This window comes from Centroberyx gerrardi, chromosome 10, assembly GCF_048128805.1.
Source record: "Centroberyx gerrardi isolate f3 chromosome 10, fCenGer3.hap1.cur.20231027, whole genome shotgun sequence".
In the NCBI taxonomy this organism is placed as follows: domain Eukaryota; kingdom Metazoa; phylum Chordata; class Actinopteri; order Beryciformes; family Berycidae; genus Centroberyx; species Centroberyx gerrardi.
The window spans coordinates 18,955,467-18,982,072 of record NC_136006.1 but is presented as its reverse complement, the minus strand read 5'-3'; the positions used below and the strand labels follow the sequence as shown (position 1 = coordinate 18,982,072).

Genomic DNA, 26,606 nt, shown 5'->3' with positions numbered 1-26,606 from the left:
TATATACCGTGTATGAAGCTGTTAATGCCACAGTACTCAACTGCTCCCACTTCTTCCTCCACCTCCTTTACATATTAGCCCATCTATGTGTGTGTGTATGTATATTGGACATCAGATAATTTGAATTAGATTTGTTTTTGCCCTGATTAAACATCTCCTCCTGTCTGCTCTATAAGGCTGACTTGTATGTAATGCTGGTAAACTCTGATGTGTTTGAAGAGTGTGCAAGTGTCTGATCACTAAAGGATTATTGTAAATAAAGAGACATCTGGCTCCATCCTGCCTACTCACCTCCTTCACAACACTTTCCAGCGAAATGTTACGGTGATGCCAAGAATTATCTAACAAACACATACACATGTACACACACACACACACACACACACACGTGCACACAGTCTGTCTCACCAAGTCTGGCATACACACGTTAACATTGGAGAGGGCAAAAGGTACTGGAAATGTTTTATTAAAATAGCATCTTCACCTGAAATTGATAATACATGATTCACGTCTTGGCATTAGAGATTTCACAAAGTAGAACACAATGACCTCTGGAAACACACATATGATGCTGTAACAGTCTCGCTAGAAGATGTGAGATTTGTCCAATCCTACAGTGCGTTGCGTGATTCAGGCAGCAAACAGATTGTCAACTCCTCTCAGAGACGGAGGACAAAACATCCTGAGGCAAACCCAATCCTTTGCTGTCACAGTCAGGTAGTCCATCTCCAGAGACACAACACCGCCAAACTGATAAAATAATCAAACAAAACACAAACACTGACAGTGCGAGCTGTTAACACTTTTCTTAAGTCAGCATTTTAAATAGCAAAAGCACAAATTCACAAAAAAAACAACCCAAATGTGGGTTGGGTCTGACATTTCTTGTCTTTCATTTCCGTTAGTCTTTGATCCAGGCATGTCCATCTGACATGCGAGCCGCCAGGAGGGAAGCCCTTATCCTGCAGATTCCTGTGAAAAAGTGCAACTGCCGCACCAACGGAAGGCAACGTCTTTTCAAAAAGACCGAATAGTTATTTCAGCTTCTCTGAAAGACACCATTTCCCAGAGTGCACTACTCAGCAGTGTCATTGGGAGAGTTGCTCTTCAAGGGTCCTGTGAGGAGTCCCAACGTCCTTCAGTGTTGCAGGAGTCTCTGTGACGGGAACCCCGGCCTCAGTTGTGTCTGGGTCGTCCTTTCTTCATGCGGGCGGCTTTGGGTTTGGGGATGTACTGGTTATTGGCCTGGTGCTCCAGCTCCCTACTGAAGTACTGGATAGTTTTGTTCAAGCCTTCCTCCAGAGGCACCTGCCAACACATCAGAACATATGCAACATAAGGATGCTGTTGTTGCCAATATGAAGACCTAAAAAATACACAATGGACACTATGCATTAGGGTTAGACCGATACATCGGGCCAATATTGGCATTTTAATAAATATCAGCTATTGGCCAGTCATGTCATCCACTGCAGATATGATGGAGGTTCCTCCCTGACCACAGCTACAGAAAAACAGTCTGTAAAACATGCAATGAAATTTTAGTTTTATTATTAATTTAATTGTTCAATAATATTTTCTTGTAAATTAATTCTTCATTTACTAGTCTTATGTATCCCACAGTTTCCCCTACCGTTTAATCGGTGGGGTGAGTGCCTTAAGGAGCTGCTAACCCACCTAAAAGAATTTCATTAATATGGGTTTTAATGAAGAGTTTTAATGTCCCATGATGTAAAAGCTGTTTCAGAGGCTTTTCCAACCTGTCGAGAACAACATTCTGGGGGAAACACTGAATACTTGCAATTGTTTAGCATGAAAATGTGCGCAAAATATTGGTTATCAGCCACTTACTGGTATCTGCCTTCCAAAACCCATATTGATTGAACTCTAGTGTCAGTCATTGTGAAGCTACTAGGGCTGCTCGATTATGGCAAAAATCATAATCACGATTATTTTGATTGATATTGAGATCACGATTATTTAACACGATTACTCATCGACTTTGGGAACATCATGCATTTATTGAACTTTAAATATAATTGAACTGAAAAACAAATAAATAAATGAAAATAAATAAATACAAGTAAAAAACAATGAGATAAATAAATAAATAACAAAAATAAATAATATAAAAAATAATAATTAACACCAACGATGTTGTAGTCACAACCTACTGCAAAATATTCAGCATATTGGTAAACTATATCTCTATATGTCAGTCAGTCAGTCACTCAGTCGGTAACAGAGGCACAAAATCAAAAGTTGCACACTGTATATAAATGGATCTAAATTGATCTCTAATGCGCCTGATGTCATCATGTCCTGTCTGTAATTTGGAGAGTCTCCCGGTGTGAAAACAAAAGTGAAACTTAACATTCCACAGTCAGTAACGGGGATTTGTAGACAGTAACTCGTCTTCGCTGCCCTACAGACTTTAACGGTAGGTGACTTTAACGTTACCTTGTGGTATTTAAGTAACGTTAGTGGAATTAGGTAATTTAACCGTGTCGCAGTGCTTCAGTGCAATTGAACACGTGCCGTGGGTCTGTACAGTGTTTCCACACCAATGAATTTGTTTTACCTTCCTGTCGACCAACGGCTCTCTTTCTGTCATCTTCTACCAAGGAAGGTTTAAAAATAAAACAGAGAAACATGCCGACTCTCTGTTACCGACTCCGAAACTACACGCACCACAGCGTGTTTGGGCTTTGGCGGAGGGGCGGAGCACACCGCTGCGAGGGAAAGGGGTGCGCTGGATTTACAACACAAGACAAAACGAAAGCAACATTGCTAGACGGAATGCGGCACAAAAATCGTTTTATCTCGATTTTCTTGTTTTCATGATCGTGGGAAGCCAAAATCGTAATCGAAAATAAAATTTGATTAATCGCCCAGCCCTAGAAGCTACAGTGCAACAAGATTTAATATCAGTCGGAGAATGAGGGGCTACATTTGACATCTGATCCACATTTTGTTGATGAGACACTGATCGGTAACTGGTCAGTGCATGGACAATTCTGCAGCCTTGTGTCACGTAGGGTCAAGAGCTGTCTGCAGCGGGTCACTAAATGCCTCAAAATTAAGATCTAGCATTTATGCTATTGTGTCCAAATTGAGTACTTAGCATGTGATAGCGTGGCTGTGTGTGCGTGCAAGCATTTGTGCCTGGAGAAATGTCTAGCTGCCTGTCAGAGTGTATTGTGTTCCACACGTACCACAGGTTCCCAGCCCAGCATCATCTTGGCTTTGCGGATGTCAGGTCTTCGCCTCTGTGGGTCATCCTGGGCCTCTGGAAGGAACTGGATCTGACTACGGCTTACTGTGTGTGTGCGTGTGTGTGTGTGTGCGTGTGTGTGCACAGAGGAAAAGAGGAATAAGAGAGAGCCATAGTTAATCTGGTCAGATCTACCCTTTGACACTGATGAGTAAACGCACGCAATATGCAGCGTTTCACAGAGATAAAAGCAGCTTTTACTTTCGTAATCAATACTGCTGATGGTCAGACAATATATAACGTAAGTGAAGGAGCAGAGAAGTGGGAAAGAGTGAGTAAGGCAGAAGATAAATGATGGGGGAACATTATGAGATAGCCAGACATGCTGGGCATGAGTGAACAGGGGATTGATAGCAGCGGTCAAGAGTTATAAGAGACGAAATAATGATTGTTTCGATCAATCTCAAACCTTACCAACGAGACTTTTGATGAGACGAGCGAACTCCAGTATGGTGTGTTCCTCCGGGTTCCCCTGCGAACACATTTCATAAACCTCCGTCATTTCAGTGCCAACAGAGACAGACGCAACCACTGACTCACCAGTAAATGATCAGCCTGTACAGAGCCATTGCAAAGACCAAAGATGGCAGAATACTAAAATAGGACACGGCTGGGTATGAACTCACCAGATTGACTGGACTGCTGATGTTACTGTTCATCAACAACACCAGGCCGTTCACCAGATCACTGGAGGAGAAGAGACAGGTACAGAAGCAGAGGCATTTCACATGGATTCATTTTCTTTCTCTTTTAAATTCCATTATCGGTAGCCTCTGTTTATATGAGGGAGAGTGCAGTGAGAGAACTTTCCACGCTTACACATGCTCATAAGTATATATCACATATATAGTATTTGTGATAATGAAAACCTCTCAGCTGACAAGGACCCCTCCGCTCCATTTCGATACTGCTTTTTCACACCGCAAAACAGCAACTACAACATCGCTGCAGAGCATGTAGTTCGCCCATTCACAAGCCCTTTGACCCCTTCTTTCAGTCTTGATAATAAGACAACACATGGTCTGTAAAATATGCAGCCCACACACACACACACACACACACTCAATGAAAACAAACAGCAACAACAACTGATGGAGGGGAAACAGTGGAAGTAGTATCATAAAAATCGAATTCTCAACATTGCACCACACACCTCACAAGTTCCCTCTACTCATATATCGCTATGGCTAGCAAAATACAGGAGGACCCTAAACCTCAGACATCAACACTGACTGGTTGATTGGGTGCATATTTGTGTGAATTTTGATTTAGATGCATGCAAATTCATGCCAATGCAAAGGCAAAGGGGACTGTACTATTTTAGGAATGCCTGTGTACGCATATTTCGTATTTTAAATAAGCTTTTAGCCAGAATTTCAGCAACTCATTCCACTGGTTTGAATAGGCTTTGTTCCCAAGAGGTTGGGTTAAACAAGACTCTACTGTGGCCCACACATTCCTATGCTGCATTTTTCTCTATGTGACGATGTCATTGTTTTTAACATAGGCGCGCAGACATAGAAGCCGATGAGCCAGCTTACTTCCAGATGTCTAAGCAGAACACAAACAGAAACAGCTGCTGGTTCGCATAAATCTGTGAATGGTTAAGCCTTATATGCACATTAAGTTTGGCCAATTAAATATCCTCATTTGCACACACTGCCCACCAGAATCAGAGATGATTTCAGATCAGTAAGGAGGAGGTGGAGGGATGGATGGATGGATGGGTGGATGGACTTCTTGTGGGTCCCAGTCTAACAGCTGTGGTTGATAATACGATAGACTCATTTTATTGTGTACAAGCATTCTACCACTCTTCATCACAACAGCTGGCCAGGCTTCAGAGAGAAAATGTTTCAGCGAGGACACAAGAAACACAGACCCACTTTATATGTACGCACGCACATGTGCACAAACACAACCACACCGACACACACACACACACACACACAGAAAAAGAGATCTCTCCTAGGTCCTAGATAAAGTCTGAATAAGCTCTTTCCCCCTGGTACTCACTGGTCACTCAATATCATTGACTAGTCACAGTAAACACACACACCATTTACTCTGGCCCAGTCAGCCAATAATTAAATGTCAGGGATGAAAATCAGGCTATCAGTAGTAGAACTATCATAGTCTCTTCTACAAAAGGTCGGCAGCAGGTATAAAACCTCCTGCCGAGACAATGAATCTCTCCCTTTCTCCCTATTCCTCTATCTCTCTTGTGACCCACAAAGCAGGCTCGACACCTGTCCTGTGGGAGTAGGACCCATATCACTCTGAATGAAGCAGGGCGCGGCTGAGCTGTTGATCTGGCCCACAAGGCCCTGTAGGCTGCCTGGGCTGGCTTAGGCTAACCTGGTTTCACAGGGCGTCGGGATTTTCATCAAGTCTTCTCTAAGCTTCTTACTCCTCCCTGCTGCTCTCACCGGTCGGAGAGCCGGGCCCAGCGAGCCTCGGTTCTGCTCCTCATTTCAGTGGCTCCAAAACAGAGCAGCGGAAACTCTGCTTACTGACAGTCACAAGGCAAGAAGGCTCTGTTGGCTAGTCAGAGGCATTTGGCTGCAGCCTGTTACACACATATACGTATGTGAATACACTACCAGACAAATGTTGGGACACACCTGATCACATCTTAAAGCCATTTTGATCTAAAGGCTTATGCTTAAATGCTTGAAATTTACATAGTGAAGTTGATGCCTATGTATGAATTTCTTTCCAAAGCCTTTGCCTTTCCATCAAGGCAAAGGGCGGCTACTTTAAAGAATCTAAAATATAATTGATTTGTTGATATATTTGATTTGTTTAACACTTTTTTGGTCACTGCATAATTCCATTTGTGTTATTTCATAGTTTGGACGTCTTTATTATTCTTCTAGAATGTGAAAAAGAGTAAAAATAAAGGAAAATGTGCTGTGTCCAAACTTTTGACTGGTAGTGTAGATGTGTGTAAACGGACACACATCTACTTCAAGATGGGCATTTTTCTTTTCTTTTTAAAAGGAGAGTGGGCAGTTCACTGACATATTTTAGTTTTTTACATATTGGGAAAGTAGAGAGATAGAGTAGTTGAGACACAGGAGAGAAAGCTTCTATTAGCAATTTTTATGGAGTCATAAGATTAACTGAAAAATGCAAAAAAAATAACTTTTACTCAGTGAAAAAGTACGCATTTTTACTGTCAAGTGTAATATCAGTGATTGACCGTGGCGTTGCACGTGTGAAAGTAGGTTAAAATCAGGTCTGTAGATCTGTACATAGTTATGAGCAGATATAGTATGTGCACGTTTATCAAATGCGTCTGTAGTTTGTCTCTTCCCCTGACGCTAGATAGCTGTCCGGGCCGCTTGCTGGAGGCAGACGGACACAGAAGCTCAACACAACAAAGAGGCTTTGGTAGAAACGCAGTGGAAGCAAACATCTTGCCAGAGATAAAACTCCAGCCCAGCACTCACAACAGACATCCATAAGCCTTTATTCATGCACTAAAATCTGTACATCCTCTAATGTTCGTTTTCTCCAACAGCCTGTTAAGTTGTACTTTGCATCTGCTGTCAGACTGGATGTACTGCACTGCTGCTGGACACTGACAGTGAGGTGTGACTGGAGACAGAGGGGGGTGAGTATAGCGAGAATGGACTCAAACACGGTTGGCTTACTGGTCAAGACGGGTCGCTGCAAGAGGAGCATGCAATGGCATTTCTCCTAATGTCAGTAAGGTTCAATACACTGACTCACTTTGACCAACTTTGCTAAAAGACATTCCCCAACAGGCCGGCCCTCCACAGCGGGACGCTTTCAAATTCAGTTCGTTCATCCATCCACTCTTCCTCTTTATTGTCCCATGAGAGAGAAAGCGGGACAACAGGGAGGGCAACGCAAAACTGAGAGAATGTGAGGATTCACTGACAAAATGTTTCCTTGCTGATTTTGTGCTTCTGTAGAAAAGAGAAAATGAGAGTAAATATTTGAAAAATAATTATAAATTCAAATCCTCTAGAAACTGCTCCAGTAGATGTAGCAGTAATGGTGACCTTGGGCTTAATGGAATCTGCTGAGCGACAGTTATAATTTGCGTGATTGGAAAATCCATTTCTTCAGACTACAAACACCCCAAAAAGCCAAAAAATAGTAAGAAGAGTACTTAAACTGATTAGGCCTCAAAACAAATGCAATGATATGGGCTGGAAAATGTCCCAATGCTTGTGATTTAGCACTAATCAGAGCTCAAAGTCGACTTATGCTTGGCCACAGGGGAAAGCAACAGAAATTCTTAATTCCTAATTATATTTCTACTCCTGCAACACTAGCCTTCCAGCCACCAAAGCATTTTAAACCAATAATGGCAAGAGGAAAGAGAAAAGATGGGAAATAAAAAAAAAAAGACATGGGGTTGAAAACAGAAATGAGGAGTAAGAAGTGCTCCCTCTATTCTGCAAATGACATTAAATCAGATGTCATCAAGTCCCGTGGTGAGAAAACCTCTGAGAGGAACTAAGAGAAGGCAGATCAGAGATATTCAGAAGGGGCACAGCTGGAAACCAATCATTGCTCATCGCTCTTCGCTCACCACTGTCACCAGCTAAATGGGCTGAGTCAAGCTTTCACACTGGCTTTGAGAGGGCTCGCCGACACAGGTGAAAAGAATCCTGAGAGAATAGAAAATAAACTAAACGGACCACCTCAGGAAGAAAGGAACGTAATTCAGCTCTCAGCTACAATGATAAACTTCTTTGGGAACGAGCCACTGAAGTACACAAATAAAGGAAATCGTGACGTCAAAGGAAACTGGACACGCTCTGCATTGTACGATGTGGAGGAGCATTAAGGTGATGAAATGACTGATAGGTTCTGTAACAGAGGAAAGCATTGCAGTGGAGTGAGTATTTTCTGATAAGTGTACATACACAGCTATGTGGTCAAATTACATTTGATATTAAGGTCACAAGTGTAACGGGGCATTTGAACTTGACCGCTAAAGTCTAAAGGAGACAGAGCAGTTAGCACAATCGGAGTCTTTAGACTTCATGAGTTTTGACCAAATCTGCTGATTCAGACATAAAGGAAATCATAAAGGGAAGTTAGCCAAGTCATTTGACGTTTTCCGAGAGTTAAACTTTCAGGAGAGGTTACCTGAAGGCCTTTGCTTTCCACTGTTTACACCACACTAATTGAGTTATTCAGGGCTCCAGGTGTTTGCTTTGAGGAGATACGGGAGCTTCAAATATCCACCATGTCTCTGATCTCTCCTCTCCAAAGTGCACTTTGTGTCTTCCTGCATATCATCAGACCAAGCAGCTGATGAAATAAAGCTTGGTTCAATTAATCTCAGATTATCATCTACACACAAACCCACAATCACACACACAATTGGGTCCTTTGCTTTTAAGATCTCTTATTGAGGACAAGGCAGAAATATGTATTTTTGCACGTGTTGGTATTTAAAGTCCATCACCTTTCAAAACAAAACAATACTCTTCTATCAGTGTCCAAACACATGTGGACTGAGGCCATATGATCTGTCCTAAGAATCTGTTGAGTAGGGATAGGAATTGATAAGATTTTATTGATACCAATGCCATTATCGATTCTGCTTATCGGTCCGGTTCTTTAGCGATTCCCTTATTGATTCCCGATAAATTTTCTGTGTGGAAAAAAAAGTAGGCCTACACAGGTTTTCAGCGTCAATGCAGCTGTTTTATTATCTCTTGAGTCTGAACACAGTGTAGAATGTCTGCCTAATAACATTTGAACATGTTAAAATAAATTACAATGCTCCTTTTCTTAAAATGATATAACTTGGAAAACAAATAAGATCTTTAGATGGTTACCCTAAAATGTTTCAACATATTGCTGGTGTTTCCACCCTTAAGGCTGCGTTCACACAGCGTTTTTTCCCCAACCACCAGCGCCCTTTTCTCATTAAAAGTAATGGGAAGCGGCCGCAAGGCGCACAAAAGGCGGCCGCTCCCGAAAAGCGCTGCAGCGGTGTTTTTTTCGTCAGAGCGGAGCTTTGAGAAAAGTTGAGAAATGTTCAACTTTTCAGAAAAGCGCCAGGTGACGTGAACCGCTTTTTCCCAGCAGACCAATCGCGATGACAGAAACGCTGGCCGTTTCCCATAGCAACAACAAATATGGAGAAAGTGAAAGTGCCGGTGGAGAAATGGGACGTTGTAATAAGTGAATTTCCGTTACCGCAACAGCGATCATAAAGGCAGTATGGATTATACTGGACATGTATTGGAAAAATCTGGTAAGCCTTTGCTTGTTGCACAACACTGTTCTGTCTGCTAGAAGTGAACCAGCTGGTTAGTGAGCTAGCAGCTGCTCAGCTAACGTCAGGTGACGTTGCCGTGATCCGCTTCTTATTTCTCCTCACAAAAAGCGCTCCAGGCACATCAAAAAACGCTATGTGTGAACACAGAAATTATAATTTTACAGACGTTACAAGTAGCACTCTGTCATCTTTCTTCGTGAAATGAAGCCACGCTTTGGACCGTTTCTTCCTCTCGGCCATGACTCCTTCTTGTTGCAAGTTTCCAGCAGCGTAGACGCAGAGGAACCGGTTCTCGATTCCCATCCCTACTGTTGAGTGTTATTAATATACCATACCGATATATCAAATTACTTGCCTAACACACCACAAACGTCACGTAAGCAGAACGCCTTGGTTTCTTCTGAGTTTCGCAAGGATGCTGCACTGGTTCCATCATTAGCGCGTGCGTCAAAATCAGTTGGAATCGCAACGATGGGTAAGTAAATGCATTATAAGTAGTGTTGTGTTTTAAACCTGTAGTCACTTCAGCAATGTGCCGTCGGCAAAAAAAAACAACTAAAAAAAATGGGCTGAAGCGTACAGTGAATGTGCAGCGGTGCTTCTGGCGCGCTTTGCCTCGTGTCATGTGCAACCGATGTGGCTTGTTCAATTAATTAATACGGCAGCAATTCAGCAGCAGCTGACGCTCGCTTCCATGACGGAGCTGTTATGCTTGCGGTGTGGTTTCCGGGTAACACAGTTCTGAGGAGAGGTTTTCTAAACCCCAAAAAAGGAAATTACGTATGCATGCATATATGCACACTGGTGACTTCACAAGGTAGAAATGGTAGCTAGGCTACACAAGCTGAAGAATCCCGAGCAACAATATTTGGCTACATACTAGGGGTGTAACGGTACACGTATTCGTACCGGACCGTTTCGGTACAGGACTTTAGGTACGGTGCAGATGTGTACCGAATGCAATCTTAGTAGGCTTGTTTTGCGTGCGGAACATACTTCAAATCCGAGTTCCCACACGAACATATTAAGTGGCGGACCGGAAGTTTGTTTAGTCTCCGCCTAACACTTTGAGCGCACTACACAGACAGCACGCTTAGCCTAGCCTAGCCTCTGGCTAGCGAACGTCATGGCCAATGCAAACAATAAGCCAGAGCTTGAAGACCCTCCCTTATCGTTAAGGTCTCCTGTTTGGGAACACTTCGGTTTCCCGGTGAAATACAACAACGGACAAAGACAAGTGGATAAGACGAAAGCTGTGTGCCAACATTGTTCAGTAGTGATCGGGTATGTTTCTGGCAACACATCAAACTTGATAACTCATTTGAAACGACACCACGCGAATGTGAATATCACTGCTGCAAGGAAAAAAACGAGCATAGTGCAAATGCTGCTCCCTTCGTCATTTATACAGCCTTTCGCTGGTAATTCAGATAGGGCCGAAGCAATAACAAATGCTGCACTTTAGTCAATGTGGAAAAGTTCATTTCCTAAAAAAAGAAAAGATTATTATAGTTATTTATATTTCTTATTATATTTTATATATTTCTTATTATATTTTATATTTTGTTTAATTTATTTGAGAATATTTTATTTATTGGAGAACTTAGTAGTAGTAGTAGTTTGCAGCAGTATTCTATTTTTTATTCTATTTTATTTTTATACATTTTATTTTTTATTATGTTTCATTTAAAATTTTATTAAAAAAAATTATAAACTGTTGATGTTTACAAAAGTTCATAATAAACGACAAGCAATTTTATGTTTTGCATTTTTTCCCCTTACTGTACCGAAAATGAACCGAACTGGGACTTCAAAACTGAGGTACGTACCGAACCGTGATTTATGTGTATCGTTACACCCCTACTACATACAGAAGAAATGAACGATGTATTTGGGTGGACACAACAAAATGGGTTTGATTTAGCTAGAGCAGCTGGGCTTACCTTACATACTGAAAGGCTCTTGTTTGTGATCCGGTACCATACACCTAGAATAACAAGAGGAGATTGATCATAGATCTCTTTCTGTGCTATCATGCACTGTAGTGTGAGCAGAGAAAGAAATGTACGGCCTATCTACATACATCCACTCAACACACATTTATATTTTTAAAGGTTGAAATGCTAAGCATACTGCAGTCGTTAAAAGCAGGTTATATAGCAGGTACATATACATGCCATATAAATATACAGTTCCATATAAACGTAAACACCATCAACACAGAGCCCAGCTCTCGAGCATCTAATGAATAAGGTAAAAGCACAGTATTAACAGAACGCTTGTAATTCGTACAGTGAGAGGTTCTCCCTGTAGAGCCTGCAAGATGAAGTTGCTGACAACGCGTCCGTCGTTCATGTGCATTCTGGAGCCAAACGTGTTGAAGATTCTTGCCACCCGCACCTCCACTCCTTCCTGTGGGCAAAGAAACAACAACGTGAGTAGGATAACAATAGAAAAAACAAGGATACAGTGTTATTAAGAAAACCAGAATAAAATTGGCAATGAGCTTTTAGTTGAGGCTGCATGAAAAATGTAACAAAACTCCCATAAAATATGAGGCGTAATGAGCCCAAGATTATCAAAAACAGGTGTCTTCTGTCTTGAAAAGTCAGAGGCGACAAGAGGGGAGTGCCCTTTAAAAAACTGAGTCAACACAATCCTAATAATAAGAGAGAAGAAAGTTTCAGCAGCAGATTTTCACTTTGAGTATAAATGATCCAGATTCTCATTCAAAGGCATCAAATTATCTCATTCATGTTTCATTTGATGATGAAAGGCGACAATCTGTTAATGACAAATATAATGCTTTTGTCAAACCCCAAACTATTAATCCTCTCACAATTCTGCCATCTGGTATTGTTTTAACAGCCAGCACAAAGCAAATCTCTAACAGGTTCCTCAAAGCATGTTCTCATCCAGATATCTCTTCATCTGACGAGAATATTACTATTTTCATCTTGAGGCAAAATGCACAGCAGCAACAGGCCCTGACAACAACATTTTTCCAGGGACAAGATGTATGTATATGGATCAGTGCATTCGACTGACAGGGATTAGGAAGCTTTAGTGCTTTCTTCTCTGTGTTAACTTTCAGAACTCTCATATCTGCCACACAAGCAAACACACAACGTAATGAACGCTTGTTTTACATAGAACAGCAGATCAGCCAACAATTTAGCAAAGTTGGTGGTGACAGTCTTGTTCAACAGAACAATCACTCAGCACACTGCACCATTGCACCATTTATTTCTCTATTTCTCTATAAAACTAGTCCAATAACAAGAACAACGAAAACAATTGACACATTTCTGTGCTGAATGAATGAATATTCAACATACAGCATTATTATTCTATAAACCTAGTGCAATAAGGATAACTGTGGAGCCCCCCAGGGGTCACCTGGTACAAAAAAAAAATGATCGGAAATCAGTGGGCACGGTTTTCTTAGTTTACTCCTAAACCGTGCCCACGGATTAGTAACCCATGCGCACAGATTTGTAATATCTACGTTGATAACATCAAAGAGGGACTTTTAGGCCTATATACAGTGAGGCAGAGCCATTACACACCGCTTGGCATACATATAGTGAGCTGTAATAGCCATTAGGCACCTAGGCCTATATGTGAACTGGGGGTTATGCATATAACCAATGTTCCCTGAGGGAGGGAAACGAGGTACAACACATTAGTATGGGGTTTGCTTCCTCGCTAGACCAACCTGAAGAACCTTTCTCAAAACGCCTGTCAAGGCCAATGAGACTGAAGCAGGCAAGGGGAGTCCCGCCTTCCCCTGGGGCTACAAAAGACCCTGCACAGTCTCTGCTCCTCAATCTAACCGCACTTCACCGAGCCAAATAATGGGCGGTGAGGGGCTAACTTGTGTTGTACCTCAATTCCCTCCCTCAGGGAACATTGGTTATATGCATAACCCCCAGTTCCCTTTCGGTCGGTACACTCGGTACAACACATTAGTATGGGGACATAGCAACACGCCCCTAAAAACGCCCTTGCAGATAGACTGAGATGAACTGGCCCTGATACAGCAGCCGTGATGACGTCAGCTACATTACCTTCCTGCTGAGAGCACAGACTGAGTGACATCCTGAGCTGTCACATCCAGGCAATAAAACTTCATGAATGTATGTGGAGAAGCCCAGCTCGCAGTGGAGCACACATCCTCCACCGAAATCCCTTTAAAAAGGGCCCAAGATGCAGCCATACCTCTGGTGGAGTGCGCGCGCACGCTACCGGGCATCTGTGTGCCCTTGCAGGCATAAGCACGCGAAATGGTCTCCACTATCCAGTGAGAAAGGCGTTGCTTGGAAAGTGCCTTCCCTTTAACTGGGTTAGCAAAACAGACAAAAAGCTGGTCAGTTTTGCGTATTTCCCTCATATGCTCAACATACACGCGCAACGCACGTACCGGGCATAGGTTATGCAGACGCCGTTGCTCGGTTGATGCAAATGGGGGTGGTGAAAAGGACGTGAGCTCAAAAGATAATGCCCTGTATGACAAGGCAGGCACTTTAGGGATGTACGCAGGATTAGGACGCAGTATCACCATAGAGCTGTCCAGCGCAAACTGTAAACATGAAGGATGAACAGAGAGCGCATGGATGTCTCCCACGCGTTTCGCTGATCACAGTGCCAATAAGAATGCTGTCTTATATGAAAGCACATCAATGCCCACAGACTGTAATGGCTCAAAAGGCGCATCGCACAGTGCATCTAGAACCAGAGCAAGGTCCCACTGGGGAATCATGGTTTTGCGCATTGGCCTCTTATGCCGTACGCCCTTCATAAAACGCATCACCAGAGGATGGGAGCCGGGGGATTTTCCGTCAAATCCCACATGGCAGGCAGAAATAGCCGAGAGATAGATCTTAATAGTGGAAAAGGAAAGGCCTCTTTTCAATAATTCTTGGAGAAATGTCAAAATATCCACCACAGAGCTTTGGAACGGAATATTATTCCTTTCGTGACACCAAGCATCGAATAAACGCCACTTGAGCGTATATAACCCCTGTGTGGACACTGCTCTGGCACTCTGTATCGTGTCAATGACGTTAGCAGGCAACCCCGTCGCTGTCAGTTTCTCCCTTTCAGGGGCCAGGCCCACAGATCGCAAATTTCGGGGAGCGGGTGCCAAATCTGGCCCTGGGCCTGCGACAGCAGGTCTCTGCGCACGGGGAGGCGCCGTTCAGAAGATAAATGATCTCCATGAACCATGCTTTCTTGGGCCAACGTGGGGCGATCAGAATCATAGTTAATCTCCCTATGCGCACACGCTCCGGTGTGGTCTGGATCAGCGCCACCGGAGGAAAGGCGTACAGGAGTGTCTGAGGCCACTGATGAGCCAGCGCATCTAACCCAAGGGGCGCGCTCCCGTCCTGTAGCGAGAAGAACATAGGACAGTGCGCGTTTTCTCTCGAGGCGAACAGATCGACGGTGGCTCTGCCAAACCGACCCCATATCTGTTCCACTACCTCGGGGTGCAGTCTCCATTCTCTCGCCAGTGGAAACCCCCTGGAGAGAAGGTCTGCCCCGCTGTTCAGTATTCCCGGGATGTGCGTCGCTCTGAGATACAGCAGGTGAATGCTGCTCCATGACAGTAGGCTGTGAGACAGAGAGAGGAGGGGAAGAGAGCGCGTCCCTCCCTGTTTGTTTATGTGCACAATTACGCACGTATTGTCGCTGCGTACTAGAACATGCTGTCCCGACAGCAGACCCATACTGTAAAATCATCTTAGTGACAGATACACAGCATAGAGCTCCAGCAGATTGATATGCCATGACCTCTCCTCGTTTGTCCAGGTCCCATTCACATGCGCGTTCCTGCAGAGGCCTCCCCAGCCCCATTTGGATGCATCCGTGGTGACCAGGACGCGTGAGAGAACCCGGCCCAGAGGGGCTCCCTCGCTCAAACGTGCTGGATCTCTCCATGGAAGCAGAGCCTTCAGACACAATGGTGTGATCCGCATCCTCTCCTCTCTCCGACGAGAGGAAAATACCTGTCTGGCCTGCACCCAGCGCTGGAATTTTCTCATCATCAGCAAGCCCAGAGGCACCGCTGGAATCATAGAGGCCATCAATCCCAGCAGACGCTGGCACTAATGGAGACGCACAGTGTGATGCAGCTGGAACAGAGACAGACATCGGTTGAAAGCAGTCACTCTCGGGGATGATAACCGGGCTCGGTTGTCTATAGAATCCAAATCCAGACAGAGAAAACACATTTTCTGACTGGGAGTAAGACAGCTCTTTTTCCGGTTTATGACAAATCCCAGAGACTGTAGGTGAGTTACCAGCTGGGACGTGTGGGTCTCGGCCTGATACTCCGAATCCGACAGAATCAGTAAATTGTCCAGGTAGTCGAGGGTTTGAATCCCCTGGCCTCTGATCGGTGCCAGCGCTGCCTCGAGAGGAGCGAGGGATAAGCCGAATGGCAGAACTTGGTATTCATACGCTGTGCCGTCGTAGGCAAGCGCAGAAACTGTCTGTGTCTCGGTAATATTGGCACGTGAAAATAGGCATCCTTTAGGTCCACCATAGTGAACCAATCCCCCGGTCGAACCGACTGCATTACCTGGCGTAATGTCAGGATTTTGAACTTGAACTTTCTCAGGTATTTGTTTAGTACCCTCAGGTCCAAAATAGGACGGAGGCCTCTGTCCTTTTTCGGTACCACAAAGTAACGGGTGTAAAATCCGCCCTGAGCTTCGTTCATGGGGACCCTGCTTATAGCCTGTTTCTCCAACAGAGAGTGGATTTCCTCTCTTAATACTGGGGCGCAGGATGGATGCACTTTTGACATTACAATGCCTCTGAATAGTGGGGGACGCTTCCTGAATTGGAGCCTGTAGCCCTGAACTACATTCCCCATGATCCACTGTGACGCTCCGCATGCCTGCCAAGAGGTTTCTCTCTCGGCTAGTCTGCCGAGCATTCGTGGTACCGCAGTGCCCTCTGCTGGTGGGCTGGGGCAATGACCGGGACAGGTCTGAGAGGCTAAGTTTGGGAGCGGACGAGGGGCTATTTCCTCGTTTATTTCCGCTATCTGAGGATATATCGTGGGGCAGGAAAGGCCCTTTATTGACACACAGGTTTTCTGAACATTGTGAACTTTCTGACATGGTGAAGGGGGAGTGAGTGTGGGGGCTGTGCTTGAGTGCAACTGTTTGCTTAACCAATGTTTCTTTAACACCGGTGCAAACTGAAAATGAGGGATCTCTCGGTTTAGCCCTGTGGGTCGAGAGCCCGTAGTATAAGGGGAGACCGCGAGCGCCCCCGGCTTGACCTCCCCCCCTGCTCCCCCCGGGAGAGCTAGGCGGAAGACTGCTTCCTCCCTCTCACTGTGGAGGATGAGTTAGAGGCTGCCGCTTGTCGTGGGACAAAACACTGTTTACCCCATGTGGACTGTTTCGGCTGGGATTGGGGCTGCGGCTCAGGTGTGGGTGCCGCTGGCCGGTGAGAGTAGTCCTCCGGGGAGGGTCTCTTCTGGGCTGTACGCCGGGGGAGGGAGTTGGAGTGTGCACGGAGTGTGGACGGGCGCGTCCCTGGCTGTTGGGAGGCTTCGGCTGTGCATAACAACACCTGGGCATACTCATACGCAGCGCTTCCTCCTGCTTCTTCCTCTGATCGCAGCAGGTCTGGATTTTCTCCAAAGCCTGTCCGAATAAGCCAGCAGGCTCAACAGTTTGGCGGAGAAACTGGTGGAGTTTCTGGCAGCTCCATGAGTGTCAACCACAGGTGACGCTGGGCGACCACCGTCTCAGCCATGCCTTTCCCCAGAGCGACGGCCGCTGTGCTGGAGAGCCGGGAGATAAAATCAACCGTCCTGCATGCTTCATCCAGTAGCTTGGCGGGATTCTCCTCCTTTGCCAGGGCCTTGTGGAGATCCCGCAGCTTCTCCGCTTGATAAGCCTGCAACATTGAGGCCGTGTTAAGCACGCGAGTGGTCAGCCCCTGTGCACGGTATGTTTTCTCGAGCTGAGAATCTGCACTGCTTACTGGGGAGAGTGGGTTTGCTCGCTGTGTTAGGCTTCGGTGCCAAGTGGACAGCCAGCGTCTCGTCCATCGGAGGAATGTTAGCTAGCCCCGCAGCCTCCATATCCTCCAAGCCCAAGAACTGGGTAAACAGCAATGACAGAGGAGCCTTAGGGGATGCCCAGGACCGTGTGAGCTCGTACACAAAGTCGGGGAAAACAGGTAATTTGTGTCTCACCGCTGCGAGCTGCTGCGGGAGAAAATAATTTCCTGCGAGCCGAGTTTGCTGTTGGTGAGGAGGTGGAGCTGGCCATGGCACTTCAAGGTGCTCGGCCGCGCGGTGGTACAAGTCGATCATGGCCGGGGTGGTGCCGTCGGTCTGGGTCGGAAGATCTCCAGCACCGAGGACCTGGGAAGGCTCCTCTTTGTCTCCTCCACCTCCGACTTCGTCCGAGAGGCCGCCCGAAGCGGCGAGGGAAAGCTCGTCCTCAGACAGCATGCCGAGCTGTACATTGTCAATGGAGAGGGTGAAGTCGGCTGGGTCCTCCTCCATACCCACGTACTTAGTAACGTTAGTATCTGGCAGGATATCATCCATGTGATCGCCCCATGACTGTCCTACTCCCTCATCGAAGTCCCCGCCTTCGGGTTTGAGCTCCGCGGAGGACTCGACGGCTTCAGACAGCAGAGGATCTCTGTGCACAGCTGAGCTTCCCAGCACCCTCGACAGGAACGCCACACATCTTTCCAGTGTCGTCCTCCGGAGTCGGCGACAGTGCGCACAGGTCTCCGGATTAGCAAGTGCCGCTTTAGCATGCAACATGCCGAGACACACCGGGCAGGCGTCATGGGTATCCATCTCGGAGAGAGAAAACCCACAAGCACTGGGGCACGCACGACTTTTCGCCTTCACAGCTTTGCTAGCTTTGCTAGACCCGCTGGAAGAGCTTTTCTTTCTATTTTCAGGTGCCATTCCACTGGCGAGTTAGCTTGCTAAACAAATTGTTAGCTTGCTAAACAGGTATGGAAAAGGTGGTTCTGTTAGCGAGGCTAAACAGGTGCACGTTAGCTGGGCTAAAGGCAGTAAAGCAGCTAGTTAGCGAGCTAAACAAGCGCTGTGTAGAGAGCCTTGGTAGTGACGCCTTGGGCAGGGAGCTAGCTCACCTCCAAGCAGACAGTTAAATCGCTAGCAAGGGTCCTACGAGAGTCAGGTTATGCAAGGTGAAGTGCAAAAAGATTGAGGAGCAGAGACTGTGCAGGGTCTTTTGTAGCCCCAGGGGAAGGCGGGACTCCCCTTGCCTGCTTCAGTCTCATTGGCCTTGACAGGCGTTTTGAGAAAGGTTCTTCAGGTTGGTCTCGCGAGGATGCAATCCCCATACTAATGTGTTGTACCGAGTGTACCGACCGAAAGGGAACCATAACCATTGATTGATCACATCAGTAGGTCTAATTTATGATCCAATGTGTGTTTTGGTGACAATATGAAACCCATTTACTCCCTATAAAACATGCTTGTAGAAAAAGCATGTTAGTTAAATTTTATATGCAACTCTGTGGGCCGCTGTGGTGTCCCTGTTTGACGTTATCAACATATTACAAATCCGTGTGCACGGTCTACTAATCCGCGGGCATTGTTTAGGACTCCGTGCACACTGATTACTAATTCGAGGGCACGGTTTACTATTCCGTGCGCGGTTTACCAATCGGTGCCCGTATGGATTTCCACACCAATTATTTTTTTCTTACCAGGTGACCCCTGGGGAGCTCTGTAGAGCCTAACAGCCAAAGCAATGCCACATTTTTATGCTGAATGACGATTGTAAATTGTGAAAGACAGATCACGTTCAGGTCTGTCATTGCTGCTGGAGCGGCAGCTGTAACTGTCGCTCCCGGCAATGTGGTCAGATATCGGAGTGCGCGCATAGCGGCGTTGTGTCTGGGATTTACCTCATGTGGAAAGAGCACTTTCTTTCTGCTGGTTGAGCACACAGTGCAGAACAAACAACCGGTTCCCTTAATTTGTCGCACCAAGTGTCAAACGGTTTCCCGTCTGCACCCGCTTATTCAATTCATACCTATCGCTGTTTGTTTTTTACTCCTCTCTCAGTGACGCGTGTATCTTCACCAGCTTTCATAAACTTCGTTTCCATATTTCAGCTGTGCTACACTACAGAATCGGTGCTACATTGTGATAGAAAGTAGCTTGCTGTTCATTGGATAAAAAAAAAACTTGCTCGCATTCCACTGGTAAATGTAAAATATTGCTTTGCTTCGCTGAATATGATTGGATAAAACGCATCAAAAACAAAAATCCACGTGGAATGAGTTTTTTTTAATTTTTTTTATCGAAAATAGTTTGTGAATCTAAAACGTCCATATGCTGGAAATCCGGCACCTGGCCGGAGGTCTTTAAGCCCTGTGTCATCAAGTCACAAGATAACTGAACTCAAGTGAGGTGAATTGAACCCAATTTATATTTGTCGACATTCTATCTAGGACTTTCTCAAAGGTAGTCCATGTAGGAGTGTTTCTTAATATAGGATTGCCAAATGAACTGTTATAATTGCTATTAATGCTACAAAATAGTCATATAGCATTAGTGAATTGCTTTCATACACATTTCATTATTTCCTCTGAGATGAGATGAGTTGCCTGGCAGGGGCGGCTAAATGTTTTGCAGTGAATAAAGTCTGAGAAATCCCAAATTGGACTAATGAATGAACGCTACGAATACTGTTTGTAACAGCTACAGACACTTTCCCCCACTAGCATTGTAATATGGCATCACAACTAATTTCACAGATTAAATTCACTTAAGATTTTAGGATTCTAATGTCACAAGTTTATGAACAGCAATCATTTTCTAAGCAGACAAATGACAATTGAACCAATCTATCAATCTATACCCAGAGCCAATCAGAACCTGTTGCCTAATACATCAGAAAGAAAACAGACACAGCCAGGTTAAAGCCTTTGCTACAGCAAGGTACAGGGATCATTAAGAAAGCAATCAGTTACATGGCAGAAGCGCATCAAAAAAGATATTGGCTTAGAAATTGATCTTGTGGCCTTGCACCTCAGAGTGAAACACTCATATTTCGCTGAAGAAACCATAGAGATAAAAACTGTTTTATCTCTATGGAAGAAACTGCTCATCCTCATTTTTTTTTGATAGTGTGTGGCTACTAGTTACTAAACTGGACAGAGAAAATTAAGCAACATTAATAACAAGCTGAAATGTGAGTAAGCTGGTGGCTAAATCACTTAGTGCACTTAATGACACACATGCCTGTTTTACATGCCTGTTTAATTTCACTAATCACATACTTGAGAAAGGTGGAAGGCTGAGATTAATTAAATCAATTAGGGCCTTGACCAATACAATCAACCATGGGACTTGATTACTGTTCACACACCAACTGTTAAAGCACACACACACACAAATTCTACTCACATGCACACGCACACACACAGAGTTCTTCAATTGTACCAGCTGCCAGCTATTTTGTTGTGTACCAACATAGTCGGCCAGCTGCTCTCTTTTGGTAAAACATTAACAAGTATTCACTTTTCTTCAATTCATCTTGTGATTTTATTATTTTATTCAAAAGAAGTGGAGGAACAAGGACAGATGGAGAGACATGGGAAGACAGAAGGACAAGGAGAGACAGTGAGACAGTGAAACAGACAGAGTGTGTAGTTAAATACTGAAAGCTGAGAGGCAACAGAGCTGGACATGGAAAGATGGAGAAGATTGAGAAAGCTTAAAGGGAGGCTTTATTTTCTAATAAGATCAATTGAGAATGTCTGTTGGATCATTTTCACATAATTAGATTAGTACAGAAAATAATTGGCTTATCTTTATTTCATAAAAAATAAGGCATGCATCAATTAAACTGTTTGTACCTAGGTTTCATTTCGTACTTCAAAATGATTAGTTACTAGATAAATCCACATATATAGGGACATATATATAAATCCACACAGAGACCTGTGAAACTGAGAAAAAAAGAGAAGGCATGATGAGAATATTGGTGGGTGTAAAGCTAAACTAAAAGCTCTGACATTAATATACTGACTGTGTCTTAGTGTCTTATTTGAAAAGTACAACAGCGATCTGTCATGTGCTGCCTTACAACAAAACCTTTCCCTACAGAAAGTGTCAAGTATTGAAGTAATAATACACACTGACATGAGAAATGGGCAGCCACATTCAACAGGGCTTAGAAGTTAGCTTCATTATAGCAGAAAATGAAGCTTTCATAATGTACCGCCAAATTCACACACACACACACACACACACACACACACAGAGAATAAGCAAATGAAGCAAATATCATGGATGCTCACACTGATTCCACAGTCTCCCATTTTTTTTAAAATTATGACCTTAGCAGTCACCCTCACGCGTCAATACTACTTCAGAAAATGGAAATGGAAGTGGAAGAATGGAAAGGGGGTCTACTGTAGGTCTTCTAACCATGAATAAAAACATGACTATGTAAATTGCTCTCTTGGAAATATGGAACATGCAATACAGCAATACAATGGGCACAACCAGCAAATATTCAGTATGGTAAACAACAAGGACACAATGAGGACAACATGATAAAGTGGACTTCTTGGAAGGTGTGCACATGTAAGGGTGTGTACACGCCCGTGTGTGTGTGTGTGTGTGTGTGTGTGTTAGACTGTGAGCATAAACACCCTCCTGGAATGGTCGGTTCTTTTCATCTGATCCTGCCTCACTGATTACGTTGCACACCAATACTCCACTTACTGGGAGTAATCAGCTTAAGGCAACATTTCGTTTACATGGCTCAAAGTAATGCAATTTCTCTAATAACCCGGTTTATGTGGATTCAATTAATAATTGATCTATTGTTTGCCACTCCAAATGTTGTTTGCTTTGTAAATACAACATTCGGGTTATTGCATCTTAGCGACCCGCTTGTGCAGTTAGGGTTACAAAAAAATTTCAAAAAGTTTACATGCCCCAAGAAATAAAAAAAAATTAGCAGAAATCTAGCTGTATTACCTGGTTATAATCATGACCTTACTCAATTAAGATAATCAGATTAAGTCATTTACATTACATTTTTAATAGTCGGAGCATTGCTTTAATCAGTTAAGGACCGAATTATTGTGCATTATATGTAAACGTCCTGTCTGTGGGTGTTTCTGTAATACTTGTCTCAATTATCACTAATGCTTTTTGACAAACAGGAACAAAGGAGACTCATGGGAGACAGACATCCTGCTCTCTAGGCCAAACACAACCCCCACACCATGGGAAGTATAGGTACATGCAAACAAAAGATGTCAAGGGAATAACCAAAAGGGGATGTGATTGAGAAGGCCTAGGGATACAATCAGGGCCACACCAGGCTTACAGCTAGACAGCTTTAGAGAGATGGAGGACCTTTCCTGATCCCTCTGTGGTGCGAATATCACGAGTCGGAGTTCTTTGTTGCAATTACAAGCAAACTTTATTTCCTATTAAAATCACAATACTAATTTTCAGGGAAAAGGAGTTACTACTAATGAAGCATAACGCACTTCTGATTTCGCTGTCCGGAGTGCTGAAACATCACTCAGAATTAAACTGCAACACCCTCATCAACAGTACAATACATCCTCAAGCCTGTTCTCAGTCATTAGGAAACTGTGATGAACAACCTATGCCACCCACAATCACTGCATGCTTCCTGAGAAAGGTTACTGTGTATTTGTTAAAATTTGTTTGACAAACTATGCAATCAAAATACCTCAAACAGCTGTGTGATGCTTTCAGAGTGACACAAATCCGGTTCAGGATTTTTCTGTCTGTATTACTTGTGTTTAATCCCCCATCATGTATGTCTGTATGCATGTGGGTCAAGAAATGTTACAAAGATGTGGTTTTCATAGACTGTATGACATCAAGATTAGGGGTGCACCCATCGATCAGCCACTGATCACTGATCGGACAATAAACGTTCTGAACAGGTTCAATGATTGGCCGATCAGTTTCAACTGCCCAATCTAAATAAATGAATAACTAAATAAACAGCGTTTCAATAGCCGGATCAGCACAGCAGTCCAACGTGTGCCGTAAGTATGAGCCAATTTGCGGCGGTCAGCAGAATGTTAGTAGCGTAGGTGTGACGTTTTTCAAATCACGCTATCGTAGTATGTAAACAGTTTAATATATTAGAATGCTGCCTAATATGAATTTGCTGCCTGTGCTGCAGCAATGAAAAATACACTATCAGTGGCAAAGGAGGTGAGTAAGCACCTCAGTCATCAAGCTCACACTAATTACTACAGTAGTCAGAACGGCCGTGCACAGCCACTTGTGATCAGGTGCTGGCTGATCGCAGGAATACAAAACATTCCATATAAAGAAATTATGCAACCGCACACTGTGAGACTTTGCTGAAAATAAAATCACATTTTTATTTTTTTAACAGCATTTGCAAATAGGCTTGTAAAAGGAGCGAACAACTCGTTTCACTTGTTGCTTCCTCAGGTTCGCATGTAATTACTGTTTGGATAAAAGCTATGTTTTATTTACACATGAGCAGGCCAACTATGTCATGCAGCCCAAAGAACAATCTGTTAAACACAGTGCCATATTTGCATTTTAATATTTATGCTTGCTGTGCACTTTTACATGATGCCCCATTGTTGGAAGACAATCTGAGTAAAACGTAATTGGCAATCAGATCATTATTAGAACATTGTTAAAGAACAATGGTAAAAAAATAAGCAATAACAATCGACCCAAGAAAATCTGACTGGTGCACCGCTAATCAAAATGAATGTGAGATGTAATGGCTTACCATATCCTATACACACACACACACACACACAAACAATACAGTATAATAAAAGAGAAACAATCATCAGAAAACGATTCATTGAGCACTGCACGTCTTTTACAAGTGAAAAACTAAACTGCAGAAGGTGGAGGAGATGGATGAGGAGGAAATGGAGAGTGTGAAAGAAGAAGCATGGAGGGGAGATGGGCGCACCAGCTGGGTGGGAGGGGATGGTAAGATGGCACGACAGGCCAGAAGGGGGTCTAGGTGGACTCATGTGTGACACCCAGTGATTTGATTCTGCTAATTGGAGGTTGGGGTCAGGGGTGTGCCTGTGTGTGTGTGTGTGTGTGAGTGAGTGAGTGAGTGAGTGAGTGAGTGAGTGAGTGAGAGAGAGAGCAAATGGTAGACATTAATAGCATGTTCCACCTGCAGCGTTCTTAATGTGACAGTATAACATTGGAGGGGAGAGACCGAAAGTGAAGGACAATTATCGGGTGACAATTGGGACAGTTTGGGATGAATGCAAATGGTAACGTGTGTGTGTGAACGCCAACTGCAACACGCCTCACTCTCCTTTAAAGCTGAAATGGGGATAAAATTATGCTTTAGCTCCCTAGTGTGCTCTTTGAATAATTTGCATACATCAATCACAGAGGCTGAGAAATTGCGAGAAAGTGAGAAAGAGATTGCTTCGGAGTGAATGAGAACATGAGTGGGAGTGGAGTTCGGTGTATGAGAACATCTGTGCATCTGTCCACTCAATAAGGTGAGAGAGAGCTTGACTTGAGTAGGAGGATGCTGGATAACTAAACATGACATTACACCTCAGAGCATTATGTCATACTGTCTTGCGAGATTAATACCAACAGAAACTACCTGTGTAACCAATAGATGAAGAGGTCTGTCTGGACTGGTTGCAATCTACCCGGCAGAGAGCTAACATAAAGGCAGCCTGCGGACAAAACTCTGCCAATCATCATTTAGAGTGATTGCCTTCTGTCTGAGGAGGAAGAAAGACATGCTTTTTCACCCACTGTATAACCTATACTCATCACTTTGTAAATGTCAATGAATTTCAATTAAAGGACTGGGCAAACTGATGCAATTTGTGATATTCCTGTCCTTCTGCCCAAATGACTGACAGCTGGATATCGTAGGCAGGCCCTTTCCCAGAATTCTCCCGGGCATGGGCAAAAAAAATTGATTAGAAACTGAGGGAGAGTGGAAGAAGAGAGAGATAAAGAAATATCACCCGCCTGAATGAAAGGCAAGAGGCGACAATCAAATCAGATCATCAAAGGCTGGCGTCAGTCAGTCAGAAAAGGAAAAATTCATCCAGATGTCTGAGTGAATGTGTGCAAATAGGAGGGCGGAGGAAGAGAGTGTGTCTGTCTTTCCGTCTATCATTTCATCTGTCACCCAAAAACAGTATGTGAGCATTGCTGAGCAACAAACTAAAGTGTGTGTGTGTGTGTGTGTGTGTGTGTGTGTCTGTGTGTTTCAGTGACTACAGTGGCACAGGTTACGGGTCCCTGTTTCTTGTGCTTCCATTCAATCCAAAATCTGCTGGGAAATGAGGCAGCCTTTGATTCACAGAGGTAAGATCAGTGGCTCTACAAGGCAAACAGCAGACATGAGAGAGCTTACTGTGGAAGGCATATAAAGTGGGAGTCTAGCAAGAGGTGAGGGGAAAGATGGCAACAGATGTGGTGCAGGAGGAAGACAAGTGCAAGAAAAATATAATTTCCTCAACTGTGATGAATAGATCGACTGCAAAATGTGGACTGTTGTGCAACAATACATTATGCAGTGTTTCCCCTACATGCACCTAGCAGCGGCGTGAGGCAGGGAAGCTCAGATGTGAGTGGAGGCCAGAGCAGAGGAAGTGAAGGAGAAACAGGACAGGAGCATAGAGGAGAGGGGCAAAGTGCAGCTGCTGCTGCTGTACTAGGAGGAGCAGAGGTAGGAGGACCAGAAAGAGCAGGACCAAGGAGAGAGGTGGAGAGAGGTGGAGAGAGCAATAACAATAGTGGAGCGAGAGTTTTTCCAGTCAAGAAAAAGTGAGAGTCTCTCTTACTCAAAATGCGACATGTCTTGTAGTTGCATTGCATTCTGGTCTATTGAGGCTACAGTCACTGGAGAAATTGGCATCTCTGCCTCTTCTACGATGGGTTTCTCGCTGGCTGATTGTTGAACGTCGGTGACATTCGCTTTCTGTCTCTACATACTATTCAGCTGCATTACATTTAAATCTGATCTCTCC

At 44.1% G+C, this 26,606-nt stretch overlaps 1 protein-coding gene across 1 annotated transcript in view; it reads right to left on the bottom strand.

Annotated features, from left to right (window-relative positions):
- Positions 1-457: 457 nt before the first annotated feature.
- Positions 458-26,606, bottom strand: part of uxs1 (UDP-glucuronate decarboxylase 1) — a 56,184-nt gene continuing 30,035 nt past the window's right edge. Inside the window, exons 11-16 of the mRNA XM_078286240.1 lie at positions 11,844-11,963; positions 11,495-11,538; positions 3,901-3,961; positions 3,689-3,746; positions 3,216-3,319; positions 458-1,308 (exon numbers count right to left, since the gene is read on the bottom strand). Coding sequence (XP_078142366.1) covers positions 1,177-1,308; positions 3,216-3,319; positions 3,689-3,746; positions 3,901-3,961; positions 11,495-11,538; positions 11,844-11,963 — 519 coding nt within the window. The 3' untranslated portion in view covers positions 458-1,176. The remainder of the gene's footprint in view (positions 1,309-3,215; positions 3,320-3,688; positions 3,747-3,900; positions 3,962-11,494; positions 11,539-11,843; positions 11,964-26,606) is intronic.